General features: G+C 45.0%; 1 protein-coding gene across 3 annotated transcripts; it reads left to right on the forward strand.

The window, feature by feature from the left end:
• Positions 1 to 678: 678 nt before the first annotated feature.
• LRATD1 (LRAT domain containing 1) lies at positions 679 to 5,257 on the forward strand. 3 transcript variants are annotated; one of them, XM_084791391.1, is made up of 2 exons: positions 679 to 940; positions 1,981 to 5,257. In XM_084791391.1, exon 2 carries the CDS (start codon positions 2,017 to 2,019, stop codon positions 2,893 to 2,895), a length of 879 nt encoding a protein of 292 aa, XP_084647517.1. In that variant the 5' UTR covers positions 679 to 940; positions 1,981 to 2,016; the 3' UTR covers positions 2,896 to 5,257. The 3 variants fall into 3 exon arrangements, with proteins under 3 accessions (XP_084647517.1, XP_084647519.1, XP_084647518.1); XM_084791393.1 differs by lacking the exon at positions 679 to 940 and adding an exon at positions 1,161 to 1,280; XM_084791392.1 differs by lacking the exon at positions 679 to 940 and adding an exon at positions 1,194 to 1,335.
• Positions 5,258 to 11,791: the final 6,534 nt, after the last annotated feature.

Consider the following 11,791-nt stretch of genomic DNA (forward strand, 5'->3'; position numbering starts at 1 on the left):
GAAATAGGAGGCTGAAGACAAAGGCGCATTCAGAGATGGGGCCAGCCAAAGCTCAGACTTTTTTGTAGCCTTTGACACCTGCAAGGCTCTCCTTTTAAAACTAGGCGCCATCGCCGGCGCTGGGTCAGCACTTTCACTTGGCTCAAAGGACAGGCGCTGAGCACCATCCTGCCATTTCTAAGCCGTCCGTGACTGACAGGAACAGAAGAGAGTGCGCGACAGTCAGGAGCCAAACAAGACTCCGAAGTCCCATCAAAGCAGCCTCAAAGACAGGGCTCCCGGATTTTATCCACTCACAATGCCTGGACCACGCAGAGTGCTTTTTTTTTCACCCCCAAACTCAGCTTTCCTTCTGGAATCTGTCCCCTTGGAATACAGAACACGAAGGCGGGCGTACTGTGTTCTCAGTTACCCGGGACTCGGTTGCAAAGGAGCAGCTGGGTGCAATAGCCACGCCCCTCTTGAGCTCCGCAACTGGAGCTCACACCTACGCTCCCAAAGCAGCAAGGTTGGGGAACGCGGGGGGCGGGGGGGGGGGGGAAGGAAGGGGGCTGGGCACGGCGGAGCACAAATGAGGCCCGCCCCTGATCCCACCCCCAGCAGAGATTGGCAGGGCTCTAGCGCCTGTTTCAGCCAATAGACGCAAGCTGGGGCGGTCCTGGAAAACGGCTGTTCAGGCGATTTAAGAGTCGTCCGCGCGGCTGTCGGAAAGCCGAGTGGAGCTAGGACTTGCCAGGTGGAGTAGACGCCCAAGCCAGCCTAGACACGGAGCGCACCCGCACCGCTCTGGGGACAGCACCGAACTGCTTGCCTCCAGCTGGATCTGAACCGCAATCACACGCGCCTCCAGGACCTACTCACCGCTGCCACCTCCACAGCACCCATGGGGACCTGGAGACTTTAAAAGGAGTTTGGGGTTTCGGGCGCAGGGAAATCACGGGTACGGATAAGCCGCTTTCTTTGCCTTAAAAATGGGTTTTCTTCGTCTGATTGTGTGGATCGTGTGCTGGGTAGGAGAGAGGGGCTCTTTGGGTTGAGAGTAGATCTCTTTACACACACACACACACACACACACACACACACACACACACACACACACACATACTCCGCACTAATAATACTCACCATGGATTTCGCCTTGCCTCCCCTGTCTCTTTGTTAGGTTATTTTAGACAGAGCAGCCTCGCCCTGGCGCAGTCCGATTGGCTCTGCGAGAAGGCAAGCAAGCAGAGGGCAGAGTGTACCTGCCTGCGTGGGCAGGTGTGCCCAGGCGCTTGAGTGTACGTGCATTGGCAAGTGTGCAGGCGTACGTCCGGAATTGTGTAGGAATTGGGGGTAAGAGGGTGCCAATATGTGGTCGCCAAAATGTGTTATTGTGGGTGTATGACATTAGCATTGTGGGTGTATGTACCAGGCTGTCAGTGTCTGGACTCCAAGTGTGCGAAATGTTGCTGATGTCGAGAATCCTTGCAAATGAGTCTGTCATTGTGCAAGCCACTGTCAGGGATGGGGTGTGACCCGGTGCAAAATGAGCAGGTGGGCTGCAGAGGATGGCGACCACAATGTGAGCTCAGCTTGCTCTAGCTTAGGGCCTTAGGGCTTCTCTTGACACCAACCCTTCTTTCTGAGTACCCAGCTCCCACCTTGCCACAACCTGCGCTCTCTTCGCCCACTTGAACCAAACATGCTCTCTAGTCCGCCTGCGCTTTCTCCTGTGGAAGTTACAGGGCAGGGTTCCCGGGCAGAGTCAGAGGCTGGCTGAGCTGGCATGCTGTCTGTTCTGGCCCCCCGAGACTGGTGCTGTCTTCTGTGTCCCCTTTCCTATCCCCAGGGAGGATCTGCAAAGTTGGCTGGCGCAGGGGACTTCAGTGCCTGTGCTTAGGCAAGCTGCAGGCCCTAGGGGAACTGAATGCCTTGGGCAGGGGACACCAGGAGGGTCAGCTCGGACTCTGATGGTGTCTGTCCTCTCTCCCTCGGCAGATCTCAGTTCCTGGCCCTGGCCTCGCCGCGTCATTGATGGGCAACCAACTGGACCGCATCACCCACCTCAACTACAGCGAGTTGCCCACTGGGGACCCATCTGGGATTGAGAAGGACGAGCTGCGAGTCGGGGTTGCCTACTTTTTCTCCGATGAGGAGGAGGACCTGGACGAACGCGGGCAGCAGGACAAGTTTGGTGTGAAGGGCCCCCCAGGTTGCAGCCCCTGTCCAGAGAGCCCCAGTCGCCACCACCACCACCTGCTGCACCAGCTAGTCCTCAACGAGACTCAGTTCTCCGCCTTCCGGGGCCAGGAATGCATCTTTTCCAAAGTGACCGGCGGCCCTCAGGGCGCCGACTTGAGTGTCTACGCAGTCACCGCGCTGCCAGCGATCTGCGAGCCGGGCGACCTGCTGGAGCTGCTGTGGCTACAGCCAGCGAGCGAGCAGCCGGCGCCAGCCCCTCACTGGGCCGTCTACGTGGGCGGCGGGCAGATCATCCACCTGCACCAAGGCGAGATCCGCCAGGACAGCCTGTACCAGGCGGGCGCGGCCAACGTGGGCCGGGTGGTGAATAGCTGGTATCGCTACCGCCCGCTGGTGGCCGAGCTGGTGGTGCAGAACGCCTGCGGCCACCTAGGCCTCAAGAGCGAGGAGATCTGCTGGACGAACTCCGAGAGCTTCGCTGCCTGGTGCCGCTTTGGAAAGCGCGAGTTCAAGGCTGGCGGGGAGGTTCCCGCAGGCACTCAGCCTCCGCAGCAGCAGTATTATCTCAAGGTACATCTGGAGGAAAACAAAGTTCACACAGCCCGGTTCCACAGTCTGGAGGACCTCATCCGTGAGAAGCGCCGCATAGACGCCAGTGGTCGCCTGCGAGTGCTGCAGGAGCTTGAGGACTTCGTGGACGACAAGGAGTAGCCTCAGAAGGGCAGCCCGGTGCGCCAGTTCCCATGCCCGGAACTCCCTTCCAGCTCCCGCAGTTCTGCACCCCACGCCCCCTAGCGCGCCCGCCCAGGGCCAGTGGCTGGAAGCTTTGGGAACAAACTCCCGCAATGGGCAGGCATGTCCCTAAGACAGCTCCGTTGTTGGTGACTGTGCAGGGGTGACCCAGCCAGCGCCTTTCTCCTGGGTTCTGATGGGAAACTGGGAGTGGGCAAAGGGGAGCAAGGACACGACTTTTCCAGCGAGCCAATGGTCAGTGACTCTTCATCGGACAGGGCAAACACTCTTAGTCACAGGGGACTGTCACCACAACCGCTCCCTTCCCATCCCCAGATGCACACACACAGACCAGTCAGAGGGGAGAATTGGTCTTTTCGGGCACAGTTCAACTCCGAGTGGATGTGGCCCCGGATATCAGAATTCTCATGAAATCGAGCCTGTCCCTGTGTACGTGGGAGCACTTGCGGGGGTAGAGTGGGGAGGGTGCTCCAGGTAACCCTGAGGCTGCCTAGAACTGTCTTTGCAGCTCTCCAGCCCAGGGTCTACTGACAATGAATTCCAGGCTGCTCTGGGCTTAGTTAGGTTTGGCTCCCTCTTTGCACAGCTGGAAACAGACGCCACCCGCCACCCCCCACCCCCCACCCCCCAGACTGACAGACGCCTGCCAGAAGCGAAGTCATCTGGGTCCAGGGAGGAAATTGGCACACCTCCTCTTTGGGTGAGGAGGGTCAGCTTGCTCCAGTAAAGGAGATAATTCACCTTGTGTGTGGGCACTTGAATGTAGGAAGGAGGCGGCTTTTTGCTCAGAAGCTCTTGCTTGCTTCCCTTACTCTTGAGTTTCAGAGAGTCCTGTTTTCCAAGGGACCAGAGGAGAGGGCAGCAGGGAGCATCTACAACATTCCAGAAACCAGCATTAGGACAGCCTGGCCAGCTTCTTTAGTTTGGCTTTTCCTAACTAGAAGATCTCAGAAGGGAGGGAACTGGAGATTGATTTTTAAATGAAACAGCAGTTTTCCAAGGATGTCAACAAAGCCTACAGTGTCGATGCTTCTCTTGATCATTTTTAGCAACATGCTAAAGAAATTTCAAATTGAAATTTTTATTTTCATGGCTTTAATCCATGATAGCTTAAATACTGGGGGCCATTAGGAGTGGAATTTAGCTAAGACCTTAGCTGACATTGCCTTTCACTCTGATTTATCTCAACTCCTATGAGAATTCTGTTTGAGGATATAATTATTCTTCTCTCTCTCTCTCTCTCTCTCTCTCTCTCTCTCTCTCTCTCTCTCTCTCTCTCTCTCTGTCTCTCTCTCTCTCTCATTTTTTCTCTCTGGCTTTACAGAGCAGCCCTGTGGTGGTGGAGCTGTTCATTAATGTGTGTATATTGTACTGAATTTTTGTCAGTTCAAGGGTCTGCTGGTTTGGTGAAAATTGTGAGCAAGTTCCACAAGGGTTCTTTTCTTCGTGTTGTATATCATCACCATTTCATCTTTGCTTTTTTTTTCCCCCTCCTCACCTCTTGATCCCTTTTGAAAGGAATCTAGGGTTCTTGGGCTTTGGGCCCTCTTCTGTAGTCTGTCCTACTGTTTATTTCTGAGAACAGGAAAGTGCTCTTAGAAGCAGGACAGACTGTGTGTCTTTCAAAACATAAAGGTTACTGAAGCTCCTTCCTTTGGGCAAGAGTCTGGATTTCCTCCGAGGGGTACAGCCCCAGCCTAACTGACCGTTACTTGATTCTACATGCTAGACACACCTTAGAACATATACAGTCTCTCTAAAGGGGCTTTGTCAAATAATGGTGTTTAGCTAATGGTTGTGAGCAACTGCATACTGACAGCTATGATTTAGTTGAACAGCAAATATTATGTCCAAAGCCAGTTTCTTGGCATTTCAAAAACAATGCAATAAAAACTAGTGGAAGTTAGCTGGCAGGGAAATGCCTTTTCCATGGTAAATGGTTTGTTTCTATTTTGTGGGGATTTTTGTTGTTTTATTTTGTTTTCATGCTGGATTCATTCTCTGATCTTGAGTCAAAAGGTCAAATCAATGAAATATGAACTAAAGTATTTTTCTGAAGCCAATCAAGTGATTTATTTTTTAAAACTGTTTATGCTTTTCTTTCAGCACATACAACAGCAAAACTTTTGTAACAATTGAACTTAACCTTTGCATGTATGGAAAACTGAAAGTAATTTATTTCTCTAACTTAGTCTTTTGGCAAATGACATATCGATAACCATAAAGTGGAATTCTTTATAGTGTCTCCACACACCATATCCTTTCCTGTGTTCTATTACTGTGTCTTGGCTCCCTGCTGAATTAAACACCTTCCTAAACACTTGTTGGACAGGACTCCTTGCTACTGTGTCTTACACCTGTGAGTGAGTGGGCAAAAGAAATCATCAGTTTCTATCATGCCCATAACTGAGTTATTTGATGGCACATATATGCTATCTAAGGGGGCCATGCTAACAGGGAACTGGTTCATAAACTCTATACTTGCTGAAACGTGACAGCAATGAAAACAAGATCAGGACAGAGAAATAGCATTTATTATTAGATTGATCTACCAGGGTCTTGGTGTATGATTTACAAATTCACAATAATAAAATGCTGATTTAAAAAAGGAATTTGAAAGGGGGTTCTAAGGTTTCTCAAGCTCCTGTGGAAATGATTGCTAGCTCTTGGTAATTGTTAATTAAAAAACAAACAAACAAACAAACAAACAACCTAATATGAGCACATAGTAGAGAAGATGCTATCTAATTGCTTCATTCTGAAAAGGGAGTTTTATTTTAGAGTATTATTAAGGAAGTTGCTAGAGCCACAAAAGTTGAAGATCCTTTCGTACATGTCCCTTGGGTTTTATTATGGGTGAATTCCATTTCTCTAGATTACAGAATTAGGCTGATTGCAGGGATTAAGCCACAAGTCTCTGAACATTTGCAAAAGGACAATAAAGTAGCTTTAGTTTTTGATGTTGGGGGAGCTCTGTAATCACTCGCATGCTGTGCAGAGGGTGAAGCTGAACTTTGTTCTGCCCTCACCAAAGTGGAGGACAGCTCTACCTTTTCTTCCCTGCTAAGGGGCACATCTGGAAGCGAATGATGCAGTTAAACTTACTGCATTAAGCAAACAAATAAACCAAAAATAAATAAAACATATAGGAAACGTGGGCTAGGAATGCTTTTGGGGAAAAAAGCCCTCAAATGCCATTACTCTTAAAAATGTACTCTTTTATTTGAAAAAGAAATCGTGTAGAAGTTGTATATGCTGCATTAAAAACAAACAAACAAAAACCCAGCTGTATCATAAGCTAAATTAGTAGGTATAAGATATTTCAATATTTAACATTTAAGTGTCCTTTATGTCAGCATTTTAGTAAAAGAATTGCATAAGCTAGCCTGCATTTAGAAAATATGATAGTTTGCTAGACACAGCAGCAAGTTTCAAATTTATTGATGTTGCACGATTTTTTATTCATCTTTTCTCCCTTCAATATCATGTTTCTCTGATGAACACTTATGTTTCAATGATGGCATTTTTCAGAAAAGCATATTAATTGATATTTTCAAAATCATGAATTTTCTGAGTTCTCAATTTCGTTATCCTCATGGTCTTCCACCAGACTCTAGTGACTACTTTGGTTCGGCTTTCAGCATACCTACAAATTAAAGGGCCAAGTCACCTAGTGCGTAGAGTAAAGGCAAACTGAAGTCAAGTTAATAGTAAATTACACAGCAATTATAAAGGCCCCTTATTTTCTCTTATCAAATGAATGTCCTCAAAGCTCCCTGCTATGTCCTTTTCTTCTTCCTGTTGGCATTGAGCTAGATCGTAGGCTGTGTGTATGTGTGCATGGGCTATGGGCCCATCATGCCTTCCCTTACAGCAAATGAAGATATTGGTTTGTGTTTCCTTTGAGAGACCATCTGCTGCATTCACAAAAAACTAAGAATGTAAAACAAAGGCATCCAGGCACTTTGAAATAAAAAGTTTCAGTTGGAAAATACTTCACCTAAAACCCATCAGTTTATTTTCACTGAGAAGTTTTAGCTATTAAAAGAATACAGATATGCACCTGTCCATAATAATGTACATTCCCCATATGTAAACTTCTGCCACTAGCTAGATATTGTAACAGACACACACAGAGGCACACAAGTGCACGTGCGTGCGCGTGCACACACACACACACACGCACACACACACATACACACACACACACAATGGGTGGAACACACAAACCCATAGATTTTTTTTTCTTTAAGACCAGAATGGAAACTGACTTAAGATTTATAAAAACAGGAAGCAGAATGTCCACGGGTTAAAGATTAACATAGTTCATGGGTAGTTAGTTGAGCAACAAAAGGCTGTGACTAAAAACCAAGCATTAACAAACAACATATGTGTGACTTATCCATTTAGTGCACCCCAGCACCACCCATGTGCCCTACATTTTTCTTTTTTCTTATTTTCTTTCATTCTTTCTTTCCTTTCATTTTGATGTAGTTGTTTGTTTTCTGCTTGTTATTTGAAAAAAGGTCCCACTGTGTAACCCAGGCTGGCCTGAAAATTTTAGTGTAGACCAGGCTGTTGGCTTCGACCTCAAAATGGACCTTTTGCCTCCACATGTGAATGCTGGAATTTTAAGCATGTACCACAACATCCAGCTTAGTTTCATGTTTTGAAATTGAGAAAACAAAACAAAAAATCAAAAGCAAGGTTTGAAGGAAAGCCAAACAAAAAACAAAAAAGATCAGGAGGTAACTGAAAAAAAATAAGGATGAGATGAGCTATGGAGGTTATAAAGTTTAGTGAGCTCATAAGCGTTTCAATAGGAGATAACTGCTCACCGTTCTAACTGAAGACAACAGAGAAAAGCTAAGGCCTGATTTTCCAACCTTTTAATGATTTATGAGGTTCTCTTGTAGCATAACTCAAAGCTTACCTTCGAGGCTGTGTGTTACCTCATTGGACATCTCAATATAAGTTTTTCACATGTTTGAATATGTTTCAGTGAAGAATGGGCTTTTCTGCTCTAGTTATGAGGGTGGGATGCATGCTTTCGGTGGCAAAATGCCCACGGGAGCAGTGCCCCCAGCTGCAGGTTTTCACTAGGTTCTCTAATGTCTGAGGGCACGTGGCACATGGTAGGAACCTGTCTCATGAGCTCACGGTTTTCAGTAACTCAGAGAACACACCACTGGAGGTGGCATAAGCTGCCAGAGCTGAAATTGGCAGAGACGCCTGGGAGAGCTCTGAAACCTCTTTCTCACGACACTTAGGCCTCAGGGCTTCACATACAAGGGGGTCTGGAATATTCAGTTTCACCTTTGGAAAAATCTATCAAGGGATCTTGTCTTTGGGTCAGAAGGGTGAACGCAAACTAGTAACTCTGACTCTGGCTTCTCCCACAGCCATCTCTCATCTCAAGGAGAGACTTGTCTAGCATGAAATCACAAGATTATTCATTTAGTGAAGAAGGTTATTATTGTAGCTCTTGGCTACAATCACAAGAAATAAAAGTTTTCTTCATTTGTAGACAAAGACCAGAATACAAGCTTACCTTGCTGGGATAATTAGACTTAAAGCCATTTGGTCAAGGCGTGGTTCTTTTTCCCAAATAAACATTACTCATTGGTACACACTAAAATAATTGCTGAGCTTGCTGGCTTTTATAATCCAATTATTTTTGTATATGAGCATAACTTCTCAATTTAGTTTTATCCAGATAGTAGGTGCTTATGAAATATTAGATATGAACAGAGGTGGCACTTTAATTTCTATTCCAAAATAAATGCTTCAAAACTCAATATAAGCCAGGCTCACATTTACCATCCAAACCTCTGAATGCTGTGGCAAGAAGAATATAAGCTAGAGCTATCCTGAGCTATACCTTGAAAGTTTATCTAAGCAACAATTCCAGGTTCAAACAACAACAGAAAGATCATATTTGGCTTCTGTATTGATTGATTGACTGATTGATTTTGCTTCTAGTGGAAACATGTCTGAGATATCAATCCAGATATTAATATTCTCTTCACATCCCAACTGGAAACATGAGATGATTGTATTGTAAGTACACTTATGTTTGCATTATCAAGTAAGTTATTGTAAATTCAATTATTACTCCCTCTAATAGTCCTGCAGCCTGCTAGCTTGTCACCAATTGTGAAGTCCACTGTCTTCAGATTTCAGAGTCTCCTAAATGGTACACAAATCTGGGGGAGTCACTGAGGGTAATTTCATAACAGGCTGCAACTCCCAACAGCATACATATTCTGTTTTTGCTTTTCAGTGGTAGCATGTCTCTGGGGGTGAGAGTTCTGAGCAAAAAGGAAGCACCAGGTTCACAGATGAGTTGGTAGATACAACTCACAAAACTACAGGTGCTTCAGTTAAACTAGGATTCCAGTAAAGGTCCAACAGTAGTTTGGGGACATGTGCATTGCATTATATTTGGGATCTATTCACGCTACAAGTTATGCTTAGTGAAATTAGACTGTAGTCACTTTAGTGTAGACCCTGAGATTTAGAGCTGTCAAACTAAGGGCACGTACTTCCTACCCACAGCACTAGTGTCGTCACATTCCTTAGGTGACTTTTGGCCCCAAACTGTGTTCATATTCAGGAACAAGCAGAGATTTCAGGAGAAGCCACAGAAACACATTAGGACCTATAACTACGGAGGGAGCTGGATGTGTCTCTGTGTGAGAGAGGATTGGCAAAATGTTGCCAAGCATCTGCCTCTACCCTTTGAATGGATTGTGCTTTATGGTATATGCTAAGCATTTTTCTGCCTTTGGGGAACATTTCCTACATACAATGAGAAATACTCTATGCCAGTTGCTTTAATTATATCTGCTATTTACTCGATATAGGTTGTTACTATGGCTTGCTCTCTTGCTTCCCCATGGTTCCTCTGTTTGAACACCTAGGGCCAGGGTGACCTTTCCACACACAGTTACATTGCTCAAAAGATTCATCCCCAAATATTTTAGTAGGACGATGACAATCCTCCAGAGTATGAATTGGCCCTTGCCTGCTGCGTGTCCTACAACTTTCAGATCCAAGACATCTATGTTTGTAGAACACAGCCTTCCTTGGATTCCAATCTTGCCCATTTTACCAGTCTTCCTGTCTCAGTTCTGGAGTGACAAACCCATATTTATCTGCATTTCATGACCAGAATCTACCCAAACCTATTGAGTGATTTTGGTCATTAATTCTAGAAATTTCCTTCGTACTTTGCTTAGAATACACCCATACACTCTTTTCTCTGTGATAAATGTCAGTTGAGTCTTTTCTATCACATCTGTTCAGTCTGTGGAGAACAAAGAGATTGTGTAACTTGGTCATTATTTTTTTATCATTGCTAAGCCCAGCACTATCTAGTCTTATTGAATGGATGGAAAAACCTGAGAGTGGAAGAGATGACTTTCCACATTACAAATATCCAAAAAGTGAACATGAACTTATATGTGACTCTCTCTACATATCACACAGTGAGAAGCTGGTTTCTCTTTAGGAAACTAAGTAAAATCATGAAGGCTTCATATTGCACTATAGTACAAATGGCAGGAGACTAACCACATATACTATAAAAGCTTTCTTTCTATCAGAGCGGTATATATTCTTCAGGAGTGACCTTTATGAGTTTCATTACTATGGAAATGCAGACTTTTTTTCCTTCTTGGTAATTTAACTTCTGCTTAGGTGATACAACATAGCTGAAAATTTTATAGGCAGCAAAGGATTGGCTTTCATGATGTAAACATGCAACAAGGAATTTTCCATGTGAGTTACTTTAATAAAGGTACATATAACTGCCCCAAGATGTTCAGTCAGTAAAGAAAAGTGTACTGAAAACCCAAGTTTTCTTGCTTATTACAAAGGTAAATCTTCCCTAATCTTACCCTTAAGCCATTAAACCTACAGCATGTGAGGAAGAGGAAAGGTCTGCTTGCTTGGCGTTTCTCTCATGGTGGAGGGTGAAAAGGAAATCAGCCTCCTTTGATTCATGTCTTCTGGACCTCCAGGCTGCTTGAGCAGCTAGAATAATTTGAAATGAAGTTGAGCACTAAAAATGTAGCTAAATTAATGTCTTATGAAATATATATGCTTCTATATTTAATATTTCCCCCAGAATTCTTAGGAAGGTTACCCTGGAGTTTTCCAGGAAGTTATTATTCTCTTAACACCTCTAGGCATTTCATAGAATTTAATATGGTTTGGGTCATGCTATGGTTGTCAGTACCTAGGGGAAGCCATTTCAGTTGGGATTTTAAGCCATATATCTTGTTGTGCATAAGATAGGAGGGGGTGCCAAAGCTCAAGAATCACCTATTCTAGAATGAAATACAAATACTAATTGGAGATGTGAAATCTAAAGAACTGGGGATGCTGGTGAAGCACAGTTTTTACCCAAAGACCAGTTTCCTTAGTAGACATCTTTCAGTAAGCATCTTACCATTCTAATCTCAGAACTCTATATGCTTGTATACCTCTGCTTTATCTGTATGTGATTTTATAAGACAAGACTGACAAAGGAGAAGAGACTTTAGACAAGTTCCTCCATTCTCTATAGACCAACAAAACTAGCCATCAAAACCAAAGCTCTTCTGCCCTGTTGCTGTCTAGAACCTTTAATGACTTATCATAGCTTAGTAAAGAGAAAAGGCTCCTGGGAAGCATGGAATTATTTCCCAGTTGGTCCTGTTCAACTTTCTTCCAGCCCTTCCCACATCACTGGCCTCTGAAGTGTCACCCTTGACCTATCATTACTGGGAGCCCTAAGCAGTAGACCTTACCTGTATCCCAAAATTTGTCACTATGTTCCTTTGTATGATCTGGTTCATTTCTGAAGAAT

This window comes from Acomys minous, assembly GCF_964271855.1.
Source record: "Acomys minous genome assembly, chromosome: 8".
Taxonomy (NCBI): domain Eukaryota; kingdom Metazoa; phylum Chordata; class Mammalia; order Rodentia; family Muridae; genus Acomys; species Acomys minous.

Coding starts and splice junctions, on each gene's coding strand:
- LRATD1 (XM_084791391.1), top strand. CDS start 2,017: ATGGGCAACCAACTGGACCGCATCACCCACCTCAACTACAGCGAGTTG.